At 48.1% G+C, this 27,570-nt stretch overlaps 4 protein-coding genes across 5 annotated transcripts; 3 read left to right on the top strand and 1 right to left on the bottom strand.

Annotated features, from left to right (window-relative positions):
* Window positions 1-359: 359 nt before the first annotated feature.
* Window positions 360-12,767, top strand: LOC130401657 (probable ATP-dependent RNA helicase DDX27). Of its 2 annotated transcripts, XM_056605570.1 has the most exons (21): window positions 360-558; window positions 1,316-1,471; window positions 1,761-1,820; window positions 1,905-2,112; window positions 2,200-2,243; window positions 2,589-2,675; window positions 2,905-3,010; window positions 3,353-3,526; window positions 4,309-4,459; window positions 4,684-4,783; window positions 4,904-5,045; window positions 5,459-5,612; window positions 5,738-5,819; window positions 6,152-6,329; window positions 7,004-7,110; window positions 9,891-9,987; window positions 10,240-10,331; window positions 10,513-10,633; window positions 10,769-10,862; window positions 11,365-11,778; window positions 11,998-12,764. In XM_056605570.1, exons 1-21 carry the CDS (start codon window positions 472-474, stop codon window positions 12,002-12,004), a joined length of 2,661 nt encoding a protein of 886 aa, XP_056461545.1. In that variant the 5' UTR covers window positions 360-471; the 3' UTR covers window positions 12,005-12,764. The 2 variants fall into 2 exon arrangements, with proteins under 2 accessions (XP_056461545.1, XP_056461544.1); XM_056605569.1 differs by having other exon boundaries at window positions 11,365-12,767.
* A 118-nt stretch (window positions 12,768-12,885) lies between these two features.
* On the top strand, window positions 12,886-15,320 carry LOC130401660 (piggyBac transposable element-derived protein 4-like). Its single transcript, XM_056605573.1, has 2 exons — window positions 12,886-13,643; window positions 13,994-15,320. The coding sequence occupies exons 1-2, from the start codon at window positions 13,027-13,029 to the stop codon at window positions 15,162-15,164; spliced, it is 1,788 nt and encodes a 595-aa protein (XP_056461548.1). The 5' UTR covers window positions 12,886-13,026; the 3' UTR covers window positions 15,165-15,320.
* Window positions 15,321-15,858: 538 nt separating this feature from the next.
* Window positions 15,859-22,868, top strand: LOC130402271 (tRNA-splicing endonuclease subunit Sen2-like). The gene is made up of 12 exons (XM_056606415.1): window positions 15,859-16,318; window positions 16,676-16,742; window positions 17,539-17,578; window positions 19,579-19,749; window positions 19,930-20,158; window positions 20,248-20,331; window positions 20,635-20,685; window positions 20,938-21,076; window positions 21,259-21,295; window positions 21,719-21,824; window positions 22,409-22,498; window positions 22,654-22,868. The coding sequence occupies exons 1-12, from the start codon at window positions 16,130-16,132 to the stop codon at window positions 22,711-22,713; spliced, it is 1,263 nt and encodes a 420-aa protein (XP_056462390.1). The 5' UTR covers window positions 15,859-16,129; the 3' UTR covers window positions 22,714-22,868.
* Window positions 22,869-24,903: 2,035 nt separating this feature from the next.
* On the bottom strand, window positions 24,904-27,543 carry LOC130401674 (MKRN2 opposite strand protein-like). The gene is made up of 4 exons (XM_056605590.1): window positions 27,344-27,543; window positions 26,644-26,693; window positions 25,891-26,059; window positions 24,904-25,424 (listed from the first exon to the last, which is right to left on the bottom strand). The coding sequence occupies exons 1-4, from the start codon at window positions 27,541-27,543 to the stop codon at window positions 25,154-25,156; spliced, it is 690 nt and encodes a 229-aa protein (XP_056461565.1). The 3' UTR covers window positions 24,904-25,153.
* Between the last annotated feature and the right edge of the window lie 27 nt (window positions 27,544-27,570).

Genomic DNA, 27,570 nt, shown 5'->3' with positions numbered 1-27,570 from the left:
CTAGAGCTGGTTAAATGCACTGGAATAAAGAGATGGTTGAATCACTCACTGATACAGAGTTCTATGCACTATAACTGCTATAGAGGTGGTTAAATGCACTCACTACTATAGGGATGGTGAAATACCCTATTTAACCATGTATAGGGGTGATAAAGGGACGTCTAAAGAGGCTAAAATCACTATCTTTAGAGCTGCTTAAATTCATGTCTTCACACTAAACATGCTGTCGTCTCAAATTTGAGACATCAATAAAGGATTTCATAAAATTCCAGTTGAGCAGTTCATTCCTCCGACCGCTAGGGGGGACCTAGCGTCCTTCCTCCACTTCCGCGCCCTGGTCCGTCACTTCCGCCAATACATTCCCCTTACCCACACGTGAGCGCCGTGGACACGAGCGCAGGGAAGCGAATTGTTTTGATCAGTTCCCGATCTGATCTGGAAACGAAGTGATCGTTTCCACCAGACGTCACCATGCTGAGTGAACTGGACCTGATCGGAACCATCCTGGACGATGACGAGGTTCTGGAAGAGCCGGAGACCGACTCTGAGGATGGAGAAGTAAGTTTATGTTTAGGGCTACACGCTGCTAGCCTAGTGGTAGACTCAGAGCCATAGGGTAAACTTAGAGAACAGGCGTATAATCATAGAGAAAGGTAAAGACTCATAGCTTAGTGATGGACAATGGTAGAGCCATGGAGTAACGTAAGAGTACAGGCTTATAGTCATGGTGATGGGTAAAGACCCATAGCATGGCTCTAGAGACAAGTACAGACTCCTAGCTATAGAGACAGGTACAGCCTCAGCTATAGATAAAGGTACAGACTCATAGCTAAAGAGTAAGGTACAGACTCACAGCTCTAGAAAATGTCAAGGAATCATTGCTGTAGAGAAAAGTACAGATTCCTAGCATGTCTAGAGAAAGTTACACTCATGGCTATAGTTCAAGGTACAGACTCACTCAGCTGTAGAGAAAGGTACAGACTCATAGCTGTAGAGAAAGGTACAGATTCATAGCTCTAGATAAAGGTACAGACTCATAGCTGTAGACAAAGGTACAGACTCAGCTCTAGATTAATTTACAGACTCAGCTATAGAGAAAGGTACAGAATCAGCTATAGGTAAAGGTACAGACTTATGGTTCTAGAGAAAGGTACAAACTAAGCTATATAGAAAGGATCCTAGATAACGGTTGAGAGTCATAGCTGTAGAGAAAGGTACAGACTCGGTGTGCTGTGTACTTGTGTATCAGTACATGCAGTAGCTTCCACCGTACAACGGTCAGCAGGTTAAATGAAGGTGTTTTGTTGTGTGGCAGGCGGACGCGCCCATCGTGCTGAACAGGAAGAAGAAGGAGGCTCGGAAGGGTCGCGGCGCAGGAGACTTCAACGCCGGCTTCGAGTTTGGGGCGCGAGACGCACCCGACAACCAGGACTGGGCGCTGGCGGACGTGATGTCACAGCTCAAGAAGAGGGTGAGGGTCCGCATCTCTGAGCTTTACTGGGCGGGGTGGCGAGGTCAGAGGTTACCATATCATTCTGCATGGTTAAAGGACTCACCAATTACTCAGAGGGGGTTTTGGGGGGAATATACCCCGGGTGAATACTGTAGTTTTTGAGCACTGTACACTGGGTGTCTTACTGTAGATTTGGGGTACTATCCCCTGGTTGTCTAACTTTAGTTTTGGGGTCCTGTACCCGAGGGTCTAACTGTAGATTTGGGGTACTGTACCCGGGGGTCTTATCTGTAGTATTTTTTTTCAGAGCGCTCCGACGACACTTGACGAGAAGATCGACAAAGTGAGGAAGAGGAGGAAGCTGGAGGTGAGTGTTGAGGAAATCCGCTCAGTCGCTGCTGCTGATGCTGCCGGTTGCCATGGTGATCACTAACAGGGATGCTCTTCACAGGAGAAGTCTGGCACAGGGGCCAAGCAGGAAGACGAGGAGGAGGAGGAAGGTGACGTCGATGAGGAGGATGATGAGGAGGAGGATGACGACGACGAAGAGGACGGTGATGATGGAGACGTAAAACCGGCCCAAGTAGAGGAGCCGGGAGAGAGTGAGGATGACGAGGATGAGTTTGACTCCGCCGACGAAGAGGTTCTCACCAAAGCCGGTAACTACATGCGCACCCAAATCTAAGTATATCATCGTGCGCGGTTAAATACACGTCTGACCTCTCTCTGTGTGTGTCCGTGTGTAGACACTCTGAGGGATAAATCGGGAAAGAAGAGGAAAAAAGATGAGGTATGTCCTGTTTCCATGGCTTTTAGTCATTTTTAGTTTGGTCTCCTTCAGTGTTTGTAGCTGTATGTTGAAGCTGCTGCCTGTCTTGACCAGGTCTCCTTGAAAAAGAGACACCCCATCCCAACGGCACTTAACTGGTTTACTGGTTAAATAAGGATCCAATATAATACAATGGTGGTGACTTCATCATACTATAGGATCCACAGCAGTTCCTTACTGTGTGTGTGTGTGTGTGTGTGTGTGTGTGTGTGTGTGTGTGTGTGTGTGTGTGTGTGTGTGTGTGTGTGTGTGTGTGTGTGTGTGTGTGTGTGTGTGTGTGTGTGTGTGTGTGTGTGTGTGTGTCAGGCTCCAGACTGTTTCTACGAGGACGCCTCTAACTACGATGAAAAGCTGATGTTTCAGGACATGAACCTGTCCCGACCGCTGCTCAAGGTGACCTATGACCTCTCGCTCATATTGAGAATATGTATGTATGTATATATATATATATACAGAAAGTTATTTATATAGATATTTATCTAACCTGTGTGTGTGTGTGTGTGTGTGTGTGTGTGTGTGTGTGTGTGTGTGTGTGTGTGTGTGTGTGTGTGTGTGTGTGTGTGTGTGTGTGTGTGTGTGTGTGTGTGTGTGTGTGTGTGTGTGTGTGTGTGTGTGTGACCAGGCCATCAGCACCATGGGGTTCCGGGAGCCCACCCCGGTGCAGAAGGCCTGTATTCCTCTGGCTCTGCTGGGTCGTGACCTCTGCGCCTGCGCTGCCACTGGCACAGGTACCGACCAATCACATCATACAAAGTCTCTCTGTTTGCTCTCTGATTGGCTGGCTGACGCTCTGCCTGCTCTCTGATTGGCTGTAGTTTTGGGGTACTATACCCTGTGCGTCTTACAGTAGTTTTGGGGTACTATACACTGCGTGTCTTATTGTAGTTTTCGGGGTACTATACCCTGGGTGTCTTACTGTAGTCTTGGGGGGGCTTTACATGGGGTTCTAACTGTAAGTGTTGGGGTATTTTACGGACCAGTCATACGCGGTCTGTCTGTCTGCTCTCTGATTGGCTGGCTGACCCCCTGTCTGCTCTCTGATTGGCTGACCCTGTGCTCCTCCCCCCCAGGTAAGACGGCGGCCTTCATGCTGCCCGTGCTGGAGCGGCTGCTCTACAAGCCCAAGGAGACGCAGGTGACCCGGGTCCTGGTGCTGGTGCCCACCAGAGAGCTGGGCATCCAGGTCCACTCGGTGGCCCGGCAGCTGGCCCAGTTCACCCCCATCTCCACCTGCCTAGCCGTCGGTACGGCAACCCACTGACCGAACCCCCTCATCCAGACTACACTCACCCTCTCATCCAGACTACACTCACCCTCTCATCCAGACTACACTCACCCCCTCATCCAGACTGCACTCACCCTCTCATCCAGACTGCACTCACCCTCTCATCCAGACTACACTCACCCTCTCATCCAGACTACACTCACCCCCTCATCCAGACTACACTCACCCCCTCATCCAGAAAAGACTCATCCCCCCACCCTCTATACAGACTACTTTAACCCCCTTTCTGTCTGTCTCTCTCTCCTCATCCTGTCTGTCTATCTGTCCTCATCCGGTCTGTCTGCCCCTCATGCTGTCTGTCTGTCCGTCTGTCTGACTCCTCCCCCTGTCTGTCTGTCTCCTCTCCCTGTCTGTCTGTCTCTCCTCCCCCTGTCTGTCTGTCTCCCCCCCCTGTCTGTCTGTCTCCTCCCCCTGTCTGTCTGTCTCCTCCCCCTGTCTGTCTGTCTCCTCCCCCTGTCTGTCTGTCTCCTCCCCCTGTCTGTCTGTCTGTCTCCTCCCCCTGTCTGTCTGTCTCCTCCCCCTGTCTGTCTGTCTCCTCCCCCTGTCTGTCTGTCTCCTCCCCCTGTCTGTCCCTCCTCCCCCTGTCTGTCTGTCTCCCCCCCCTGTCTGTCTCCTCCCCCTGTCTGTCTGTCTCCTCCCCCTGTCTGTCTGTCTCCTCCCCCTGTCTGTCTGTCCCTCCTCACCCTGTCTGTCCTCCCCCTGTCTGTCTGTCTCCTCCCCCCCTGCCGTCCGTCCCTCCAGGTGGTCTGGATGTGAAGTCCCAGGAGGCTGCGTTGCGCTGCGGTCCAGACGTATTGATCGCCACCCCGGGTCGTCTGATCGATCACCTCCACAACACGCCCTCCTTCCAGCTCACCAACATCGAGATCCTCATCCTGGACGAGGCCGACCGGTCAGTGGGGCTAATACTATGCACGAAATGTATAATGTGTGTTTATTGTGTACTATCGAGTATTTAATGTGTATTTTTAATTAATGTGTACTTTTTGTTTAATCTGAACTAAAGTGTGTTCAATGTGTATAACTGTGTTTTAATGTGTACTACTATGTATTTAATTTGTATATCTGAGTTAAATGTGTACTACTGTGTATCTAATGTGTACTACTGTGTTTCAGGATGCTGGACGAGTACTTTGAGGAGCAGATGAAGGAGATCATCAGGATGTGTGCCTACCAGAGACAGACCATGTTGTTCTCCGCTACTATGAGTGACGAGGTAGGACTACGACTAGACTGAGGTAGTACTTCTACTACAACTGCTACTACTACTACTAGGCTGAGGTATCTTATGTGTTGTGGATCTAGGTGATGTAGGATCTATGTGTTGTGGATATAGGTCAAGGACCTGGCCTCAGTGTCCCTGAAGCAGCCTATCAGGATCTTCGTGAACAGCAACACGGACGTCGCTCCGTTCCTCCGTCAGGAGTTCGTCAGGATCCGACCCAACCGGGAGGGAGACCGCGAGGCCATCGTAGCAGGTTAGCATTCGCTCACATTAGCCTTCCGTTAGCATTAGCGCCATGTTAGCATTCGCTCACATTAGCCTACTGTTAGCTTTTGATCCACATTAGCCTACCGTTAGCATTAGCGCCAATGTTAGCATTCGCTTCACATTAGCCAACCGTTAGCTTTAGCTCCACATTAGCCTACTGTTAGCTTTAGCCGAACATTAGCATGCTGTTAGTATTAGCTTTAATTTAGACTAACGTTAGAACTAGCTCAACTTGACCATACCATTTGCATTAGCTCCACATTAGCATGCTGTTAGCATTCGTTCCAAATATGCCTACCGTTAGCATTAGCTCCACATTAGCATGCTGGTGACATTAGCATACTTTGTGCAGTATCCGAGTTGTGTGTGCGTTTGTGTGTAATCCTCTCGTGGTTCCAGCCCTGGTGACCAGGACCTTCCAGGACCACGTGATGCTCTTCACCCAGACCAAGAAGCAGGCCCATCGCCTGCACATCCTGCTGGGGCTGCTGGGGGTCAAGGCGGCCGAGCTCCACGGGAACCTCAGCCAGACCCAGAGGCTGGAGAACCTGAGGTACACAACGCGCTCAATACACACAATGACACGCCTTTTTTACTTTTTATATATGTTTATCTATTAATGTGTAGATCAGCAGCATAGGTGGTAGCCTAACCCGTCAGGTGATGTTGTGTCTCCAGGCGTTTTAAAGACGAGCAGATCGACATCCTGGTCGCTACGGACGTGGCCGCGAGAGGCCTGGACATCGCTGGAGTCAAAACGGTACCAGGCTGCACCTAGATCTAGACTACACTAGATCTAGACTAAACTAGACTAGATCTAGACTACACTAGACTAGATCTAGATTATATCTAAACTACACTAGATCTAGACTACATCTAGACTACAGCTGGACTACACTAGATCTAGATCTAGAAAACACCTAGATCTAGACTACACTAGATCTAGATCTAGACTACACTAGATCTAGATCTAGATCTAGATCACCACTAGACAAGATCTCGACAACCAGTCTGCTGACCCGTCTATGTGCAGGTGATAAACTCCACCATGCCCAACCCTAACCTGTCTGCCTGCTCCCCGTCTGTGTGCAGGTGATAAACTTCACCATGCCCAACACGGTGAAGCACTACGTGCACCGCGTGGGGCGCACAGCGCGCGCCGGGCGGGCGGGGCGCTCGGTGTCCCTGGTGGGCGAGACGGAGCGCCGCATGCTGAAGGACATCGTGAAGACGGCCCGCAACACCGTCAAGGCCAGGGTCATCCCCACAGGTACGCACGCAGACCGACAGACAGACAGACAGACAGACAGACAGACAGACAGACAGACAGACAGACAGGTAGACCGTCAGGAACATCGTCAAGACCCGGGTCATCCCCACAGGTACGCACTCAGACAGACAGGAACACACAGAGACAGACCGACCGCTAGGAACACCGTCAAGGCCTGAGTCATCCCGACTGGTACAGACACAGACAGGCAGACAGGTACACAGGCAGACACAGGTACACACATACAAACAGGTAGACAGGTAGACGACCAAGGACCCTGTTAAGACCCGGGTCTATGTTTCTCTCCCAGAGCTCTAGCACTGTGTGTCAATGTCTCTCTACCAGAGGCTCTAGCACTGTGTGTCTATGTCTCTCTACCAGAGGCTCTAGCACTGTGTGTCTATGTCTCTCTACCAGAGGCTCTAGCACTGTGTGTCAATGTTTCTCTCCCAGAGCTCTAGCACTGTGTGTCAATGTCTCTCTACCAGAGGCTCTAGCACTGTGTGTCAATGTCTCTCTACCAGAGGCTCTAGCACTGTGTGTCTATGTCTCTCTACCAGAGGCTCTAGCACTGTGTGTCAATGTCTCTCTACCAGAGGCTCTAGCACTGTGTGTCTATGTCTCTCGCCCCGAGCTCTAACATTGTGTTCTTATGTCTCTCGCCCTCTCTCTAGACGTGGTGGTGAGGTTTGCCTCTCACATCCGGGCTATCGAGAAGGACGTCTACGCCGTCATGAGACTGGAGAGAGAGGAGAGGGAGATGGCTGCGTCTGAGGCCCAGGTGTGTGTGTGTGTGTGTGTGTGTGTGTGTGTGTGTGTGTGTGTGTGTGTGTGTGTGTGTGTGTGTGTGTGTGTGTGTGTGTGTGTGTGTGTGTGTGTGTGTGTGTGTGTGTGTGTGTGTGTTAGGGCTGTGCAATTATTCGAATTTCGATCGCGATATCGATTTTGGGGTCAAACGATCTCCAAACTCGTATAATCGAGTTGAAACGATTAATTTGACATTTTCCGTTTTACAGTAGGCCTAGAGAGTTTATGAAAGTTTATGAAAGAGACGCGCATGCGAAAGCATTCAACGCGGCGAGAGGGAGTACAATCTAACAGGCGTGCTGCATCAGGAAGTATGCCGTTGGCAGGAAGCGGGACATGCCAGTGAACCGCCAATCAGCAGCATCGACTGTTGACAGACATGTTGGAGTAGACCTACCGTGTGGAATATTAAAGTTTCAGTAACGTTCAGTGATCTTGCTAGGTACGCGTCCTGCGTCCCTGACGCATTAAAATCTGAAAGGACGCACTAAACTCACTATCCATGCGTCCCGGGGACGCATCTCATTTTCCCCATGAAAAACGATACATTGTGAACATTAAACAACTCGTGTTTAATCACAGTAACTGACATGTTTTCAAACTCAAAAATAATCGTTTGAATAATCGTGATATCAATATTGACCAAAATAATCGTGATTATGATTTTTCCCATAATCGAGCAGCCCTACACTGTATGTACCACTAACTAAGAAAAGAGGATGTATATAACAATAGACAGTTACTCTGCAAGCACATGTAACAAGTCGCATTCGGTAAAAATACTTCCTGTTTGATCAAAGTAGGCGTTAAGACTTTGACATGCTGGCATTCAAAACGCACAGAAAGACCGAGCACTCAAAGGGGTAGGACGATAAGAAACTCTGAAAACAGTTTGGACCAGAATATGGCTGAGGTGATTTACACCATGCCCAACATGGCCAGGAACACACAAGGAGAGAGAGAGGAGAGGATAGTGGATCAACCCCAGGACTATGTGGGGACAGAGGAGTCCTCCAATACTCTGGGAATAGTAAAAAGTCAGCAGCCGGACCCTGTGAGCCCTCCTCGCTGTCCGATCAGGGCTGTGGTGGTGCTTCTGGTCCTGCTGTCTGTTGTCCTGCTGGCTGGACTGCTTGGGCTGGCAGTGCAACAGAGAGACGTGGAGCAACTTGTCCAAAGGCTGAAGAATGTGACAGGGCAACACAAGACCGTAAGCATGGAGGTGGAGCAACTTGTCCAAAGGCTGAAGAATGGAATACGGGTTATTCCTGGACGGTCTTCCTCAGATGTCGGCTCGCCCTCTCTCCGACCGCTATGCGTGTTGGCAAGAGCGGTGCGTTCTGCCATCGTGGTTGGACACCACGTTGAGATGGGGCCATCCCATACAGTTCAAGCGTCGTCCCCCACCCTTTATGGGGTTGGTGGAGACCATGCTACGGGACCCGGCTGCGAGCACGGCTCTGGCAGCAGAGGTGGCACGTCTCTTGGTGAAGGGGGCCATCACTGTCGTTCCCCCCTACGAGTCTCACCTAGGGTTTTATTCCCGCTACTTCCTGGTTTCCAAGAAGTCAGGGGAAAAGAGACCTATTCTGGATCTTCGCGTGTTCAACGAATTCGTTGCCACGGGGAAGTTCAGAAACACCGTTGTTCCGGTGTGTGAGAGAGGGCGATTGGTTCACATCCCTGGATCTCAAGGATGCTTACTTCCACGTCCCTGTTCGGCAGGCGCACAGGAAGTTTCTCCGCTTTGCCTTTATGGTGATGGCGTACGAGTACCAGTGTCTGCCGTTCGGCCATTCACTGGCTCCGCGCACCTTCTCGAAGTGTGTGGAGACGGCGTTGGAACCGCTCAGGCGTCAGGGAAAGAGGATTCTCTTCTACCTAGACGATCTGCTTATTCTGAGCAACTCAGAAGAGACCGCGAGAAGGGACACCATGTTGGTGATAAACCATCTCTCCTTCCTGGGTTTTGCCATCAACTGGGAGAAGAGCTCCCCGCTCCCCAGCCGGCAGACAGTCTACTTGGGGCTTTGTCTAGACTCAGCCACCATGACTGCGATGCTTTCGCCTCCTCGGCGAGACGCCATCTTGTCGGCGCTCTCCCGTTTTCATGTTCGCAGAAACGTGACCGCACTGTCCACCATGCACCTGTTAGGGCTGATGGCAGCTGCCCACCCCGTGGTCCCCCTGGGTCTGCTTTTTATGCGCAGACTCCTGCGGTGGTTTGCTCGCCAACGGTTGGACCCCAGGCGACACAAGCTCAGGGTGCTCCTCGTCCCCCGTTCGGTGTCGCCAGACCTGGAATATTGGAAAGGACCCTCCGCCCTTCTCAAGGGTGTTCCCCTGGGCAGGGTGGCGTCCTACGTAGTGGTCTTCACGGACGCCTCGTTGACGGGTTGGGGAGGAAAGTGCCTCTCTCACTCGGTCGGAGACGAGTGGCGCACGCCCCCTAGTGTGTTGACGTTGTGTGTGTGTATATACTGACCCTCCTGTGTGTGTGTGTGTGTGTGTGTGTGTGTGTGTGTTCTGACGGTGTGTGTGTGTGTGTGTATTCTGACGGTGTGTGTGTGTGTGTGTGTTCTGACGGTGTGTGAGTGTGTGTGCTGACGTTGTGTGTGTTCTGACGGTTTGTGTGTGCATACTGACCCTCCTGTGTGTGTGTGTGTGTGTTCTGACGGTGTGTGTGTTCTGATGGTGTGTGTGTATGTACTGACCCTCCTGTGTGTGTGTGTGTGTGTGTGTGTGTGTGTTCAGCTGAGCGTGGCCCAGAAGCGCCTCCTCAACAAGCAGGAGGAGGTCGCCCCGGAGAGGACCTGGTTCCAGACGCCTCAGGACAGGAAGAAGGAGCGCAGTGAGTGGCACGCTTGCTCTCTAGTCCAGCGTTATGTGATGCGTAACATAATATGTAATGTGTAACATGTTGTGAATCATGGTTTGCAACAAATTATGTATCACGGTGTGCAACATGCTATGTACCGTGATGTGTGACTTGGTATGGAACACGTGTGTATCATGGTCTGTCACGTATCATGGTGTGTCACGGATGGTGCTCTAGTGTCACGTGTTCTTAACATGTATGTAACGTGGATGCTTCGTGTTCTAGTGTCCAAGGCGCTGCAGGACTTTGACCTGGCTCTCAGAGGGAAGAAGAAGAGGGACAAGTTCCTCAAGGACGGAAAGAAGAAGGAGCTGACAGTAAGTATGGGGTGGAGGAGGTGGTGAGGCTGGGTTGAGGAGGTGAAGGCTGGGTGGGGGAGCTGATGTAGTTTAGGTGCTGGACGTGACGTAGCCAATGAGTGGCTGTTATAGTCCGAGGACAGGGCCCAGTTTGTGGCTGGGTTGTGGAGGTGACGTAGCTAATGTGTGCCTGTTATAGGCGGAGGACCGGGCCCAGATGGAGCTGCTCAAGTCCCAGATGTACGCCGAGCGAGCCGCAAAGAGAGAGAGGCGGCCCCAGAGAGCCAGAGCCATGCCGGAGGAAACAGCGGCCCCCAAAGGTCAGAACACCTCATTACAGTTACTGTTATTATTTACGAAAACCATCACATCCACCCAAAACCTTGGGATAAAAATGGTGCTTGATGTAAATGTGAGCATTTAAACAACAAGAGACGTGTTCTGTCGGTCTGCAGCCAAGCCGAAGCCAGCCAAGTCTACGAAGAACTCGGTGTTTGACAAAGAGTTGACCAACACGAGCAGCAAGGTTCTCAAACAATTCAGAGCCGGGTAAGTACCTCTCTGTCTGACCACCTGACTGTTTTTTTGTCCGTCTGTCTTCCAAATGTCTTTCCAGCTTTGATTTTATTGGTTATACATGCTAATCTTGAATAGCGCTAGTGCTGCTGTGCAATTTCATGGAAACCCTGCACAAACAGCCTTTTTAGTTTGATGATAATTTGGAGTACTCCTAAACGTTCAAGAATGTGTCTTAATTGGAACTTAATTGGTTTGTGTTGCTGATGAGAGCACACACAGCGAAATTAACGTGACTTATTTTAACGACACATTCTGCTACAATGTCTATAAATTTCACATGTCATTTTTAGCTACTAGTTTTGTGTTATGAGTCTATGGGGGAGAGATATTCCAGATTAATGAGGCATTTTTTAATTAGAGCATGGCGAGGTGTACTGTCGTGCTAATTTGATCGCATTCTAATTGGTGTTGTTGACCAATCGGGTCGCTCTGATCAGAAGGACCTGCGGTTGTAACCCATGTTGTCTTGTAGGCCGTCGTTTGAAGACCGGAAGCGCCTGGGGATGTCCAACAGGAGAGGAGGAGGAGGAGGAAGAGGAGCCCGAGGAGCAGGAGGGAGAGGAGGAGGAGGAAGAGGTGGAGGAGGAGAACGAGGAGGAGAAGGCGGAAGAGAAGGAGGAGGAGGAAGAGAAGGAGGAGGAAGAGAAGGAGGAGGAAGAGGAGGAGGGCGAGGAAGAGGAGGAAGAGGAGGGAGAGGAGGAGGAGGAGAAGGAGGTGGAGGTGGAAGTGGACCATGGAGAGGGGGTGGAAGTGGAGCAGGAGGAAGAACAGCGGGAGGAAGAGGTGGAGGAGGAAGAGGTGGTGGAGGAAGAGGTGGAGGAGGACGAGGAGGAAGAGGTGGAGGAGGACGAGGTGGAGGCGGAGGGAGAGGTGGATTCAAATCAAGGTACGTCTTTGATCAGTATACAACATGAACCAGTCTATATAACATGCAAAGTATACAACAGCATGAACCATTCTATAACAACATGAACAGTCTATAACAAAATGATCAGTCTATAATCCCATCAACAGATCTATGCTAACAGCATCAGTCTAATAACATGAACAGTGCATTATAATATGTAATAACCGTATGCAATTCTCTGTGTTTCTGGCCCAGTAGGAGCTGAGCAGTGTTCGGTCGTCTCCTGTAGCTTGTGGATGTTCTGCGTTCTTCATGTACCTCAGTTAGATGTGTTTAATAAAGATGTCTTTAATAAAGTGTTTGGTAAAGATTTGGTGAATGTACTGACTCGCCGCATCAACAAATCATCACCTTCCAGAGACAGGTCACATCACAACCCGACAACATTCCTTAAAGCTCTGTGAACCCAAAGTAGGTTTAGTTTTTTACGTTGTAATGTCTTATGATCTTCAACAAATCAACAAAACCTCTCAGAGAGAGTGCTAAGCTTCCATGACACTTATAGTTCAACACCACGGCGTGGTGAATTTCATTAACAACAGCAATTGTTAAAGCACGTATACACATGATGGTATTAGCTTAAATATAATTCCAAGGTTATATCCATAGGTACAACCAGGGGTTAGAACATACAGAGACTGGTCATTAAGGAGCAGGTAGGGGTAAGACAATACAGAGACTGGTCATTAAGGAGCAGGTAGGGGTAAGACAATACAGAGACTGGTCATTAAGGAGCAGGTAGGGGTAAGACAGGTCATTATGGAGCAGGTAGGGGTGGAGGCCGATACATACCTCCGGATACGGACAGTTTCGTCCGGACTCTGGACGGAGAGATGTTGGTTAACATTTTTTGTTGCCAAATAACCTTAAATCCTTAATTCAGCTCATCATACGGACTCTGGATTCGTAAGCTCAGAGGCGACGGACCCATTTACGGACGAAACACCTCCGGGACCGGACGAAACTGTCAGGTTAGACAGGTCATTGACGCCGGATGCTGCGTCGCGCAACATGGCCCCTCCTGCCGGGAGCTGCGTAGCGCAGCATTAGCTCTTCTGCCGGCTGCTGCGTAGCGCAGCATTTTGTACACGTGATTGTTTTCATGACGAATGCAGCAAATAACTCACTCTGGTTTGTTAAAATAAACATGAGGTGGGTCTTAAGGCTTTGGTAAAGATCTGGTGACCACCATAATGCACTTTGGTTGGCTGAAAATCACGTCAATCAATGAGATATACACGTGATTTTCTATCTTTGTTTTTAGCGACGCGTCTAGCTGGCGACCGAGAAGTAGCAATGGACATGGAGGATTTTGATAGCGATGGCAGTGATATTGACATAGAATTCAAGGGATTTGAGTCTGAGAGCGAGGACGAGAATGATTTCGTGCCGGTTGATCCACTGGATCGGGCACAGAAGTGGGAATTGTTGGACACCGAAGGAGAGGAGGAGGATGACTTTCGGGGATTCCAGGTGGACTGGAGAACCGGCAATTACGAGCCTCGGAAAACAAAGACATTCTCTCGCATACCGGGGGTGAAACAACCGATCCCCTTGGATGCTAGCCCACTCGATGTGTTTTCCAGGATCTTTACCGATCAGCTGTGGGACACGTTATTGACCGAAACGAATCGGTACGCGGAACAGGTACGAGATCAGACCCCCACGACCTCAAAGTGGACCCCGGTCTCGAAAACAGAAATGAAAACATTCCTCGGGCTGTGTCTTTGCTTTGGAATTTTAAAGCTACCAGCACGCCGCGATTACTGGAGGCAGACTAAGTGGCTCTACCAAACAAACGTCCCCAGGGCAATGTCAAGGGACCGTTTCGACATGATCTGGAGGTAATTATATAATAATAATAATAATACATTTAATTTAGAGGCGCCTTTCAAGACACCCAAGGTCACCTATATGTTTTATTTTCTTGTGCTCTCTTCCGAGTTCCATTCTCTTCTCTCATGGCCAGTAATGATATTGGTGCTATAGCAATTACTAATGGTGATGATGGTTGATAATGAATAAATACAATAATGTTAGTTCTAAATACAATAATGGAATAATGAATAAATAGCGTAATAAATAGTAATACAATTATGAATAAATATAAATACTATAAATAACATAATACAAATAAACACAATGATGGAAATAAATGTCAGGCTCAAATTCTTTGTCATATATGCATTTTCAGATATCTCCATCTAGAAGATAACTTGGACCCTGCCTTGGATAAATCCGATAAGCTGTGGAAGATCCGGCGGTTCATGGACCTCCTCTTGCATCAGTTCCAGGCCCTCTATGAGGTCAATGGGTTTGTGAGCGTGGATGAGTCCATGGTAAAATACAAGGGACGCCTTGCCTTCCGGCAGTACCTCCCCATGAAGCCGGTGAAGTGGGGGATAAAGGTGTGGGTCATGGCAGAGAGCAATACAGGCTACGTAAACAATTTTCAAGTTCACACAGGGGCCATTGCAGGCAAGACCGAGACAGGCCTGGCTTACCGGATTGTGTCAGACCTGGCTAAACCGTATTTTGGGTCAAACTTGTGTGTTTACATGGACAACTTTTACACCAGCGTGAAGTTGTTGGTGGATCTGCAGGTCAAGGGTGTGCAAGCGTGTGGCACAGTGCGTGCCGGGAGGAAGGACCTCCCTAAAAACAAGGAGCTGACTAAAAAGGCTGGTCTAAACAAACACCAATTCAATGTGGCACAGCAGGATGACCTCACCTTCTGCGTCTGGCAGGACACCAAAACGGTCATGGTCCTGTCCAACTTCCATGACCCGACAGCTAATGGGTCAGTGAAGAGGCGAACCGGTGGGCAACGCCAGATTGATGTTCGGGTGCCAGCATGTCTTGCTGATTATCAGCAACACATGAATGGGGTCGATTTACTCGACCAGATGGTGGCCTACTACCAGATACGACACCGGTCTACGAAGTGGTGGAGGAGGCTGTTCTTTTACCTCTTTAGTGTGGCGGGCTACAATGCCTTTGTTGCTGCCAGGTCTGTGGGAGGACCTGGGTGGAAATACCGGAGGAGCGGCTACAAGGACTGGCTGGAGGATCTGTCCCAGGAGCTGATCGTCCCTGTCACAGCAAGAAGTGCTCCCTGTGTGCTCCCCACCGCCCCAACAGGAGCTTCTGCTGACCATGATCTGGCTCAGATCAATACCAAGAGGAAGACCTGCAGGGAGTGCTCTCTAAAGCACAGCGGCACCGACATGCGTGCAGGGTCTACATTGATGGGGTGCAAGCAGTGCAATGTCCCTCTGCACCGCGAGTGCTTCATGTACCACGTTGGTCGCGAGACCAGTTCCACCAGTTCCACCTCAGGACTTTCCCATGGGTTGGAACTGTAGTTCTGACCTTTACAATGCTTTGTTAAAAATTGTATTTTTGTATTTAATATCGATTTATACAGTTTTTTCTTCTTAATCTTGTTTTGAGAATGTTTTTAAAATGTTGCTGTTATGGTTGTGCTCAGGGAGCATGTTTTAATAAAACCTGTAGTTCTTACCTTTACAATGCTTTTTATTTCATTTTTCTAGGTGCTCCAGAGGCTTAGATATTAAGGTTTATGTAGATGTTGACAATTCTTACTATTTTCTCAGAAAACCCTCAGGAAATGAGGTTATTTTTTCCTAGAATAGCATAGGATTTTAGCAGGCGTTTTCAGCAGGCGTTTTAGGCATAAATGGGTTAAGGAGCAGGTATGGGTTAGACAGTACACAGACAGGTCATTAAGGGGCAGGTAGGGGTTAGACTGTACAGAAACAGGCCATTAAGGAGCAGATGGGGGTTGGACAGTAAGTACAGATAAAGATTCAGGAGCAGGTAGGGCTTTAAACAATTTGTTATTGTGCCATTACATTTAACGATGTGACTTTGGATTTGGGAAATATAAAATGCACCAGGTATTTTATATAGTTAGTGTATTACATATTTAGCTATAACAAATTTATAAACGGCTCAGAAAATGGACATTCCGTCACGAGTTTAATCGGTGGAAGAGGCGGAACTTTTGTCATGAACTGATGTTTCCTTCAGGAAGGAGTTCCGGTGACATCTAAAATGCTGTCCCCATCACAACACATGTAACTACTTGAAATGTATATTTGATCTATTATTCATATACAATATATTATTTATATTATCTGTACGCATACTTTACGTATCCTTCTTGTAGAGTCTTGCTAGAAGTGTCCACCGGACGCCCACTTGACAGCAGGTGCAACTGTCAAACCAAGTTATTCAAGCGCAATCAGAATTAAACTAATGAATTAATAAACTATTTAATTCATAAAGGCAGTAAAGTAGGTAGTAAATGACGGAGGCGGCGTTTCTTGCGCCTCGGCGCCGCGCGACGGTGTACGAGGCGTACGAGGCGCCTTTCCCGGTGCCGCGCAGCGACGCGGAGGCGATGCGTTGCCGAGAGAGCGTTTACCGCGCCGACCTGGTGAACCAGCAGGTCCTGGTTCGAGACCCCGCTCACATCGAGCTGCTGTACGGACAGGTACACGTCCTTGTCTATCTGCTTGTGTGTCTGTCGGTCTTGTCTAATAATGTCTTCAATAACTGACTCCTTGTTCTCTTCTGGTTAAGAGAGTTTGTCTCTTTGAGGACTGGTCTTTGAGGACTGGTTGTAACTTTACTGTGATAGAAGTAGAACCTATAGAACCTTGGACTAGGATGAGAAAAGATCCAATGGTACTCATCACTAGAGCAGGGGGCTCTATATATATAATATAATACTATATAAAGTATACTACAGTGTATGAAGCATGTACACTATTTATGGGTGTGCGTATTGAGTTATCATTCTGGTTATGATACTTTGTCTGTTTTGTTTATAATGTTGTTGTGTTTTCAGGGTTATTTCGGGAAGGGGATTCTGTCCAGAGCCCGGCCAGACTACAGCCTCTCTGACCGATGGCAGGGTGAGTGTGTGTGTGTGTGTGTGTGTGTGTGTGTGTGTGTGTGTGTGTGTGTGTGTGTGTGTGTGTGTGTGTGTGTGTGTGTGTGTGTATATATATATATATATATATATATATATATATATATATATAATTAGAGCTGTCAGTTAAACGCGTTATTAACGACGTTAACGCAAACCAAATTTAACGGCGTTAAATTTTTTATCGCGCGATTAACGCAATTATTTTATTTAAAAAATAAAAAAACTTTTTTTTTTTTTTTTGGCTCAAAACAAAGAAGCAGTAGCCTGACTGCTATGTTCAAATGACATTTGTTCAAAGCAGTCGTTTAATGGCTCTTTTTTTTGTATCGTCCTGTTTTGATCAGTATATGCCAATGTTGTTATCAATAAAAAATCATTTGCCCAAGGCAAGCCGATGCACTTCACCATGTTGCTAAGAGAATTAAAATGAGAAGAATTATGGGACAAAAAAATCAAGGGATATATAGCATAGAAAATAATTTGTGATTAATCGCGATTAATCATAGTTAACTATGACATTAATGCGATTAATCACGATTAAATATTTTAATCGCTTGACAGCTCTAATATATATATATATATATATGTATATATATATATATATGTACGTCTCTTACCCTAACCCTCTCATCTCTAACCCTCTCATCCCTAACCGGCTCATCTCTAACCCTAACATATAACGCTCTTTATGCATAATCAATATATTCAATATCTCTAACCCTAACATATAACCCTTTATATGTATAATCAATATATTCAATATCTCTATGTTGCAGAATTTGAAGGCCGACAGATTCCTGTCATCAGCAAAGCCAGGTCAGTAGCCAATCAAAAGCCAGGTCACTAGCCAATCAAAAGCCTGGTCAGTAGCCAATCAAAAGCCAGGTCAGTAGCCAATCAAAGGCCAGGTTAGTAGTCAACCACAAGCCAGGCGAGTAGCCAGTCACAGGCCAGGTCAGTAGCCAATCACAAGCCAGGTCAGAAGCCATTCAGAAAGCTGTCTGTCTGTCCGTAGGGTCTGACATATTTCACCAGGGAGTTGAACAGTGCAGAAGGAGAAGAGGAGAGTCTAGCCACAAATCTCCCAAAACATTTGCGTGTGGTTTCCTTCTTGTGTTTCAGGTACAGTGAACATAAGGCGTCTCGGTGTAAACAATTTTTGATGCAGTATATATGTTAACCTCTTGTATGTTAACCTATATGTATGTTAACTGTCCCCTCTGCCTTCAAATCTGCTGCTGTCACCCCCACCCCCCTCAAGAAACCTGGTCTCGACCCCTCCTCCCTCAGTAACTACCGCCCAATCTCCAACCTCTCCTTCCTCTCCAAAACCCTTGAACGCATCGTCACCACACAACTCCAGTCCCATCTCCACGCCAATAACCTTTTTGAATCCCTCCAATCTGGCTTCCGCCCCCTCCACAGCACAGAAACCGCTCTCCTCAAAGTCCTCAATGACCTCCTCATCTCTGCAGACTCTGGTTCCCTCAACTTCCTCATCCTCCTTGACCTGAGTGCAGCCTTCGATACTGTAAACCACACCATCCTGCTCACCAGACTCAGCAACCTCGGAATCGAAGGAACTGCACTTAGCTGGCTTCACTCCTACCTCTCCGACAGATCTCACTTCATCTCCCTCCACAACCACACATCTGCCACAGCCACCGTCACACAAGGTGTTCCCCAAGGTTCTGTACTTGGCCCCCTCCTCTTCATCATCTACCTCCTCCCCCTTGGTCAGTTACTCCGCCATTTCTCCATGGACTTCCACTGCTACGCCGACGACACACAGATTTACCTCAGCACCAAATCCCCCCACAACCCCCCCCTCTCCCACATTGAATCCTGCCTGTCTTCACTTACTCTCTGGATGCAAAATAACTTCCTGAAACTTAACAGCAACAAAACTGAACTCCTCCTCATTGGCTCCAAATCCACCCTCGCAAACCCCCCCACACTCACTATCGACGGCACCACGGTCTCCCCCTCCCCCCAGGCCCGCAACCTTGGCGTAATCTTTGATTCCACCCTCTCCCTTGAACCCCACATCCGCCACACTGTCAAAACCTCCTTCTATCACCTCCGTAATATTGCAAAGATCAGATCCTCCCTCACACCTCACGCTGCAGAGAGACTCATCCATGCCTTCATCTCCTCCCGCCTTGATTATTGCAATTCACTCCTCGCCGGCATCTCCACCACCTCCATCAACAGACTCCAACTGGTCCAGAATGCAGCAGCCCGTCTCCTCACTCATACTAAAGCGTGGTACCACATCACCCCAGTCCTCAAGAATCTCCACTGGCTCCCCATCTCACATCGGATCCACTACAAACTCCTGGTCCTCACATACAAAGCTCTCCAGCATATTGCCCCCCCATATCTCTCTGATCTTCTCTCCCTCTACCAACCCCCCCGGGCCCTCAGATCCTCCTCAGCCGGTCTCCTCTCCACCCACACATCAAAACTCCACAGCCTAGGTGACAGAGCCTTCTCCAGGACATCTCCCAGGCTCTGGAACTCCCTCCCCCAACATATTCGTGACTCTGAGTCCCTCACCATCTTCCAGTCCCGCCTCAAGACTCATCTCCTCTCCTCTGCCTACCCCTAGATCACTCACTATCTCTAGCCCCATCCCCATCAGCCCCTATGTAAAGCGCTTTGAGTACGTGAAAAGCGCTATATAAATTGAATCTATTATTATTATTATTATTATATGTTAACTTTGCACCTGTCACTGAATGATTGGCTTGTTTGTCTAACCTGTCTGTCTGGCTGTCTATCTGTCTGTCTGTCTGTCCGTTGGTCCTCTCTAGGTATGAGCAGCTGTTATCATGGAGGCGGGACTATCTGCTGTCCAAGGGAATGGATGAGGAAGCTGTCAATCAAATACTTGTTAGGCTGTCTGAGCCAATCGAGCCGGCCGCAGAAAGTGAGGAGGCGGGGCTAGCACAGACTGAAGACTCGTCCCAAAAGAAGAGGAAGAGGTATCCATCTAACCTCCTTCCTTTTACTCCTCTTTCCTGTTCCTCCTCCTCCTTCCGGTTCCTCCTCCTTCCTGTCGCTCTTCCTTTCTGTTTCTTCTCCTTCCTGTCGCTCCTCAGTCTGTTACTAGTTTTGTTTGAACTAGTGAGGTTAGCGAGTCTAAATAGTTGTGTTTTTAACAGATCATCTTCGACAGATGAACAGAGGAGGAAATATTGCCCATACCAAGATAGGCAACACACTGACCCCGCCCCCAGGACTGGCTCCTCTCCCGTGGATGACTCCTCCCCCGTGGCTGACTCCTCCCCCGTGGCTGACTCCTCCCCCGTGGCTGACTCTGTGTTGGACTCCGCCCCGGGGACTGACTCCGCCCCTGAGTATGTCCTTGTGGAGGGGGACAGTGATGAGGAGGTTTGTCCAATAAACAACCAATCAATCCATCAATAATCAATACTCGGGTGCACAGATGGTCCCTGAAGCCTGTTGTTTTCTTCTGACAGGAGGGGGGGTCAGAGGTCAACCAGGGGGGGGTGAGACGGCTGCCCTTCAGCACCACTGAGGTTCTACAGCTCACTCTGGAGGAGGTGAGACAGGTCCTGCCAACAGTTGCTAGGTGATGTGTTCCTATGTCATGTGCTGCTAGTGGGGTGGTGTATTGCTAGTTAATGTGTTGCTAGGTGATGTGTTGCTAGGTGATGTGTTGCTAGGTGATGTGATGCTAGGTGGTTGATGTATTGCTAGGGGATGTGTTGCTAGGTGATGTGTTGCTAGGTGATGTGTTGCTAGGTGATGTGATGCTAGGTGGGTGATGTATTGCTAGGTGATGTGTTGCTAGGTGATGAAAGCTGATGATAAGATTATTCACTAATCACCCTCTTCCATCTCAGGCATTCTTCCTGGTCTACGCTCTGGGCTGCCTTTCAGTCCACCACAACCAGGTAACTATCTTACTTACTAACTTACTAACTAACCTCTTAGTCCATCACAAACAGGTAACTAACTAACTACCTTCTAAACCTAACCTACCTTTAAATACCTTAACCTAACCTTTTACAATAACTAAACCTTACCATTTAAATTAATATATTACACCTTACCTTAGTAAACATGTTAATGTCCACTCTATTGGCTCAAACATCTCACGCGTTTTGCTTCCATCGCTGAGAGTGCTCTCTTCTCTGATTGGCTAGAAGCCGCTGTCCATCAGTGAACTGTGGGGGAGGTTCCGGGGTGTTCAGCCCGGCTTTGAGAGCTCCTACGCGGCCTACCACTACTACCGCAGCCGGGCCTGGGTCCCCAAGCCCGGGGCCAAATACGGGGCGCACTTCAGTAGGTCACACCCTGTTAGCACGCGCATGGTGGTGGTTGTGTGTGTGTGTGTGTGTGTGTGTGTGTGTGTGTGTGTGTGTGTGTGTGTGTGTGTGTGTGTGTGTGTGTGTGTGTGTGTGTGTGTGTGTGTGTGTGTGTGTGTGTGTGTGTGTGTCTGTCTCATCTATTCTCTTCTCTCCCAGTGCTCTACAGAAAAGGACCCCCCTTCTACCATGCCAGGTACCCCTCATCCCTTACAGTTACCCTTAACCCTTAAACCTCCACACTTGACCCTGAACCCCTTAACCTCAAACTTTAATCATGAACCCTTAACCTTAACCTCATCCTTTAGTCATGAGCCCTAAACCCTGAGCTCTAATGTAACTGGTTTCTTGTGGAATTTAGACCTTTTAAGATGAGAAAGAACAATATTATAGGTGTAAAACAATGCAGTGAACTCCTCCCCTCCCCTCCCCTCCCCTCTCCTCTCTCATCCTTCCCTTTCCTCTGCTCCCCTCCCCTCTCCTCTCCTCTCCTCTCCTCTCCTCTCCTCTCCTCTCCTCTCCTCTCCTCCCCTCCCTCCTCCTCTCCTCCCCTCCCTCTCCCCCCCCCCCCTCCTCTCCTCTCCCCTCTCCTCCCCTCCCCCCCTCTCCTCCCCTCTAGTTATTCGGTGGTGGTGGAGCAGGTGAGGTCCTCAGGTGCGTCCTTGCGTCCGTTCACCTGGCGCTCTCTCGCGGCGCTCAGCAGGATCACCGCCAACGTCTCCAAGGTAACGGTCCCCATGGCAACAAGGTCCCACCACTCAGCTAGTGCTAGCTAGTCGGGGTGATTTGGCCGGTGGGTGAGTTAGGGGGTAGGTTAGCTGGTTTATTAGGGTCGGTTAGTTCCGGCCCCCTTGTCAAGGCCAATCTGTCCAATCACAGGTGAGGCGCCACCCGATTGGTCCTAGCGTCTACCTCCGGGCCCTCTAGTGAAACCAAGGTGTGGAAAAAAATCAGGCGACTATCAACTCAAGTTACTCCTCAGTAACTTCTTACTCCTCAGTGTGACCCCAGAGTCACCCTGAGAAGAAGGAGCCCTGAAAGATAATGGAACGACACCGGAGCCCTTAGACGCGTAGATATACAGATTTATAGGTTATCGATTACTATGGATATGGTGCAGGTGGTGCAGGTAGTCTAACAATCATAAAGCCTGCCTGACGATATTAATGTGTGTGTGTGTGTGTGTGTGTGTGTGTGTGTGTGTGTGTGTGTGTGTGTGTGTGTGTGTGTGTGTGTGTGTGTGTGTGTGTGTGTGTGTGTGTGTGTGAGAGTTACCTGTGTGTGTGTGTGTGTGTGTGTGTGTGTGTAGGAGCTCATGATGTGTTACATCATCTATCCAGCCGACCTATCAGAGGCAGAGCTGACCTCTCCCCTCAGCCTGCACAGACTCACAGTCCAGGTACACACACACACACGCACGCACGCGCGCGCGCACACACAAACACATAAACACACACACACATTAATGTGGACACACTAATATGCCCACACTAATATGCCCACAATTATATACACAAACGGGCATAAATATATATATCTCTCTCTCTCTAACAGGAAGTGGTCATAAAGAGATGGATTTCCTCGCGGGAGCGAGCTGAGCTAGATGACATTTGATTGGCTTTTCAGAGACATTTGTCATCATTATAATGTTTAGCATGGCATTATGATGCTAACCCTTGCAAAAAAAAATAAGTTTGCATTATAGTAGCATTATGATGATAACCATTTTGCTGTTGCTCACTTCCAGGTGTCTTGGTAGTTCTGTTTTGTTAACGAAAATAAAAGTATTGTTTTTTAAGCGTGAGTGATTATATGAGTGAATGTGAGTGAACATATGAGTGAATGTGAGGGGGAATGAGAGGCTGAATGTGAGATGAATGAGAGTGTGAATGTGTGAGTGCTTGAGAGGTTGAAGCATATGTGAGTGAATGAGGGGGGTCAATGGTATATGTCTGGTAACCAGGGTGACCGGGTGGACGTAACTCCACACTAGGAGTAACAAGGCCATGAGCCCAGCCTATCATGTTGCAGGAAACTGCTCAGTCCACCCTCTGAACCACTAGAGAAGGATAAATGTACACTTAATATATAAACTAGCATCAATAGTATATGCTATCATTACTAAACAATTTTCTAATAATTATGAACGTATTGTTAACGATAATCATCATACACCATTAATGTTATACTAATACACCCTTTGTCCACTATTATCTCCCCTATTGTAATTTAAAGTAGTGCGTGTTATAATTTATAATGTAAGATATTATCACCTCTTTAGTGCACGATACAATTCTATGATATAAACTCTGAAGCCCCTGCATTCTTATCGTACAGTACTGCTATACTACTACTATAGCACTACAATACTGTAGTAGGACTGTAGTAGAACTATACTGTAGTAGAACTATACTGTATGGTATCAGAGTTGTAGTACTGTAGTAGGACTGTAGTAGAACTATCCTGTATGGTATCAGAGTTGTAGTACTGTAGTAGAACTATACTGTATGGTATCAGAGTTGTAGTACTGTAGTAGGACTGTAGTAGAACTATACTGTATGGTATCCGAGTTGTAGTACTGTAGTAGGACTGTAGTAGAACTATATGGTATCAGAGTTGTAGTACTGTAGTAGGACTGTAGTAGAACTATACTGTATGGTATCAGAGTTGTAGTTGGACTGTATCACCAGCCTTGTGGACGAGTAGACTTTAAGGTTTCTTGATGGTTAAAACCCGTTGTAACACTAAGAGATGGGTTAGGGTTCTCAGGTCCTGCAGCTAGGGTTCCAGAGGACTCCGTTCCCCCGGCGTCCTACAAACACTAAACCCCGGCTGGAAAGGTCAGTCACCACGCAGATCCGATCATTCTGACACAAAGATCAAGACACTTGCACCGTAGCATCATGTTGGTTTAATAGCTCCTGGCACCACAAACATACGAATGATATGAGAATATACAAGCCTCTGTTAGCTAGTACTAATGCTGTTTGCTAATAGTACCATCAGCTTTACTGATGGTACTCAGCTGATCAGCTGATATACCTCATAGCGCGCTCTCTCTCTCTCTCTCTCTCTCTCTCTCTCTCTCTCTCTCTCTCTCTCTCTCTCTCCCATATATAGGGTGACAACAGTTTCAAGCCCCCGACACGGGCACCATAAAGTGTGCCATAAAGTGTGTTCATGTTCATAAGGGCACACACGTCTGTATGCCCTTATGCATCACAACTTCCACTCTAAACGACTGAAAATGTCCCCTAGCCGTATGTCCTGAACGCATTTTCGTTGCCTGCTACTTCACACAGAAAAGAGTTGGCCTTCAGGGGGTATTCAGAAAAGACCACCTTCTCCTCGGCATGAGAGACAGACTGTCAGACAGAGCTATTGTAATAATGAGTGGGAAAGAACATGATGAACGTGCATAATAATAATATTATTACTTAGTAATAGTGTTGTGTATGGCAGTAGTATCATATGGTAGTAGTATAGGACCGTAGTATCATATGGTAGTAGTCTATGGCAGTATTGTCATATGGTAGTAATATAGGACAGAAGTATCATATGGTAGTATAGGGCAGTAGTATCATATGGTAGTGGTATAAGACAGTAGTATCATATGGTACTATAGGATGTCGTATCATATGGTAGTAGTATAGGATAGTAGTGTCATATGGTAGTATTATAGGACAGTAGTAGCATATGGTAGTAGTATATGGCAGTAGTATCATATGGTAGCAGTATAGGGCAGTAGTATCATATATAGTAGTAAGGACAGTAGGGTCATATGGTAGTGGTATAGGAAGTCACCATACTCTAAAAGCCTGTCTCTCTCTCGCTACCAGTCTCTCTCTCTCTACTTGCCTGTCTCTCTCTCGCTACCAGTCTCTCTCTCTCTACTTGCCTGTCTCTCTCTCGCTACCAGTCTCTCTCTCTCTCTACTTGCCTGTCTCTCTCTCGCTGCCAGTCTCTCTCTCTCTACTTGCCTGTCTCTCTCTCGCTACCAGTCTCTCTCTCTCTACTTGCCTGTCTCTCTCTCGCTACCAGTCTCTCTCTCTCTCTACTTGCCTGTCTCACTCTTGACCTGGCTGACTGTGTCGCTCCCTGCCAGGCTGCTTCTCTCGCTACCCGTCTGTCTCTCCAGCAGGTGGTAGGGCTTCTTCTTGAGGACCTGAAGGAGGCCGTTGAATCTGTGCGCCCTGGTGGTGCGCGGCAGGACGTAGCGCTCGGTGAACTGCTCCGGGGTCAGGGGCCCGCGACCTTCGACCTCCAGGACCCGGTTGATGAAGCCCAGGCAGTAGGTGTAGCAGTTATGGGTGACCGCGTCGAACCTGCAGACAGACGTGTAGAGAGAGAGACAGACGTGTAGAGAGAGACAGACGTGTAGAGAGAGAGACAGACATGTAGAGAGAGACAGACATGTAGAGAGAGACATAGATAGAAACCATTAGTCACAGACAGACAGGTAGAGAGTAGTGTGTATATATATATATATATATATATATATATATATAGTACTTTAGTAGTATACTCTATATATAGTACTGTAGTATTACTCCAGTAGTACCTGGTCCAGTTGGTGCCCCACATCGCGCCTCCAGAGTAGCTCTAGTACTAGTGCTGTAGTAGTATATATATAGTACTGTAGTAGTATATATAGTACTGTAGTAGTATATATAGTACTGTAGTAGTATACATTGTAGTACTAGTACCTGGTCCAGTTGGTGTCCCACAGCGCTCCCCCAGAGTATCTCTAGTACTAGTACTGTAGTAGTATATATAGTACTGCAGTAGTACCTGGTCCAGTTGGTGTCCCACAGGGCTCCTCCAGAGTAGCTCTCCAGGTATTTGTCCCACTGGTCTCTCAGGCTGTAGGAGTCGTGCTGCACCAGCACCACCCGAATACACGTCTCCCAGCCGGTCTCATCCTTCACCACGCCCAGGTGGGTGTAGTTATACACCACCCCTACATTAACACACGCCCAGGAGGGTGTAGTTATACACCACCCCTACAACACGCCCAGGTGGGTGTAGTTATACACCACCCCTACATTAACACACGCCCAGGTGGGTGTAGTTATACACCACCCCTACATTAATACACGCCCAGGTGGGTGTAGTTATACACCACCCCTACAACACGCCCAGGTGGGTGTAGTTATACACCACCCCTACAACACGCCCAGGTGGGTGTAGTTATACACCACCCCTACATTAACACATATCACTGCACAGTCAGAGGTGCACACTAATGCAGTTAATACAGGTATCTCCACACGTAATAATGTTAATACACACATTCATAAATACATTTTTATATATTCTATACACATTTATATATTCAAATAAATACATTATATTTTTTATTAGGTCTAATCTATTTGAAATGAACTAAAATATACCGCAACCCTTTCGTAGTGTCCACAAAGAAAACACGCACGCACGCACGCACGCACGCACGCACGCACGCACGCACGCACGCACGCACGCACGCACGCACGCACGCACGCACGCACGCACGCACACACAAACACACAAACTCACTCTGACCTTTAGAATTGGAGATTCCAGTGTGGAGTTCTGACTTTTCATCAAAGGCCCTTAAACAGATAAATCATCCTTAAAACAAAGACCTGTAACAACCATTAATAACCCTTAAAGCACCAGCTGCTTAAACACAGACCCCTTAAATACAAACCCCTTAAACACATTATTAACTTTAAACCAAAGGCACTTAAAACACAGGCTGCCTTAACACGTGTGTGTGTGTGTGTGTGTGTGTGTGTGTGTGTGTGTGTGTGTGTGTGTGTGTGTGTGTGTGTGTGTGTGTGTGTGTGTGTGTGAATGAGTGTTACCTGTGTGTGTGTGTGTGTGTGTGTGTGTGTGTTTCTTTGTGTGTGTGAGTGTTTGTGTGTTTGTGTGTGTGTGTGTGTGTGTGTGTGTGAATGAGTGTTACGTGTGTGTGTGTGTGTGTGTGTGTGTGTGTGTGTGTGAATGAGTTTTACCTGTGTGTGTGTGTGTGTGTGTGTGTGTGTGTGTGTGTGAGTGAGTGTTACCTGTGTGTGTGTGTGTGTGTGTGTGTGTGTGTGTGTGTGTGTGTGTGTGTGTGTGTGTGTGTGTGTGTGTGTGTGAATGAGTGTTACCTGTGTGTGTGTGTGTGTGTGTGTGTGTGTGTGTGTGTGTGTGTGTGTGTGTGTGTGTGTGTGTGTGTGTGTGTGTGTGTGTGTGTGTGTGTGTGTGAGGCTGTTACCTGTATGCATCCAGTGCGGGGGCCAGCAGGAAGCAGCAGGAGGTGGTGTGTCCGTTGCAGAAGGGCGAGGGCAGGCTGACAGGGGCCTCCTCCAGCCGGGACCCCAGGATGGGCTCCTCACAGAGGGGGCACAGCTCCGGGACTTCGTGACACACCATCTGCTTCCCACAGTGGAGGAACATCACCACACTGCTGTCCATCAATGGTCCCTCTCTCTCTGGGTCTGT

This window comes from Gadus chalcogrammus, chromosome 13, assembly GCF_026213295.1.
Source record: "Gadus chalcogrammus isolate NIFS_2021 chromosome 13, NIFS_Gcha_1.0, whole genome shotgun sequence".
NCBI classification, from domain to species: domain Eukaryota; kingdom Metazoa; phylum Chordata; class Actinopteri; order Gadiformes; family Gadidae; genus Gadus; species Gadus chalcogrammus.
The sequence above is the reverse complement of the archived record's forward strand: the minus strand, read 5'-3'. Positions and strand labels throughout refer to the sequence as shown.

What these genes read in the sequence shown, in the direction of transcription:
- LOC130401657 (XM_056605569.1), top strand. Translation starts at nt 472, where the DNA reads ATGCTGAGTGAACTGGACCTGATCGGAACCATCCTGGACGATGACGAG. An exon ending in CTGCGCTGCCACTGGCACAG is followed by an intron (nt 3,011 to 3,352) that starts GTACCGACCAAT and finishes CCTCCCCCCCAG; the next exon opens with GTAAGACGGCGGCCTTCATG. An exon ending in GGCCAGGGTCATCCCCACAG is followed by an intron (nt 6,330 to 7,003) that starts GTACGCACGCAG and finishes CCCTCTCTCTAG; the next exon opens with ACGTGGTGGTGAGGTTTGCC.
- LOC130401674 (XM_056605590.1), bottom strand. Translation starts at nt 27,543, where the DNA reads ATGGACAGCAGTGTGGTGATGTTCCTCCACTGTGGGAAGCAGATGGTG. An exon ending in CCCGCACTGGATGCATACAG is followed by an intron (nt 26,694 to 27,343) that starts GTAACAGCCTCA and finishes TATCTGTTTAAG; the next exon opens with GGCCTTTGATGAAAAGTCAG. An exon ending in TGGGACACCAACTGGACCAG is followed by an intron (nt 25,425 to 25,890) that starts GTACTACTGCAG and finishes GTCTGTCTGCAG; the next exon opens with GTTCGACGCGGTCACCCATA.
- LOC130402271 (XM_056606415.1), top strand. Translation starts at nt 16,130, where the DNA reads ATGACGGAGGCGGCGTTTCTTGCGCCTCGGCGCCGCGCGACGGTGTAC. An exon ending in TTTCAGTCCACCACAACCAG is followed by an intron (nt 20,686 to 20,937) that starts GTAACTATCTTA and finishes CTGATTGGCTAG; the next exon opens with AAGCCGCTGTCCATCAGTGA. An exon ending in CAAATACGGGGCGCACTTCA is followed by an intron (nt 21,077 to 21,258) that starts GTAGGTCACACC and finishes CTTCTCTCCCAG; the next exon opens with TGCTCTACAGAAAAGGACCC.
- LOC130401660 (XM_056605573.1), top strand. Translation starts at nt 13,027, where the DNA reads ATGAGATATACACGTGATTTTCTATCTTTGTTTTTAGCGACGCGTCTA. An exon ending in CGTTTCGACATGATCTGGAG is followed by an intron (nt 13,644 to 13,993) that starts GTAATTATATAA and finishes ATGCATTTTCAG; the next exon opens with ATATCTCCATCTAGAAGATA.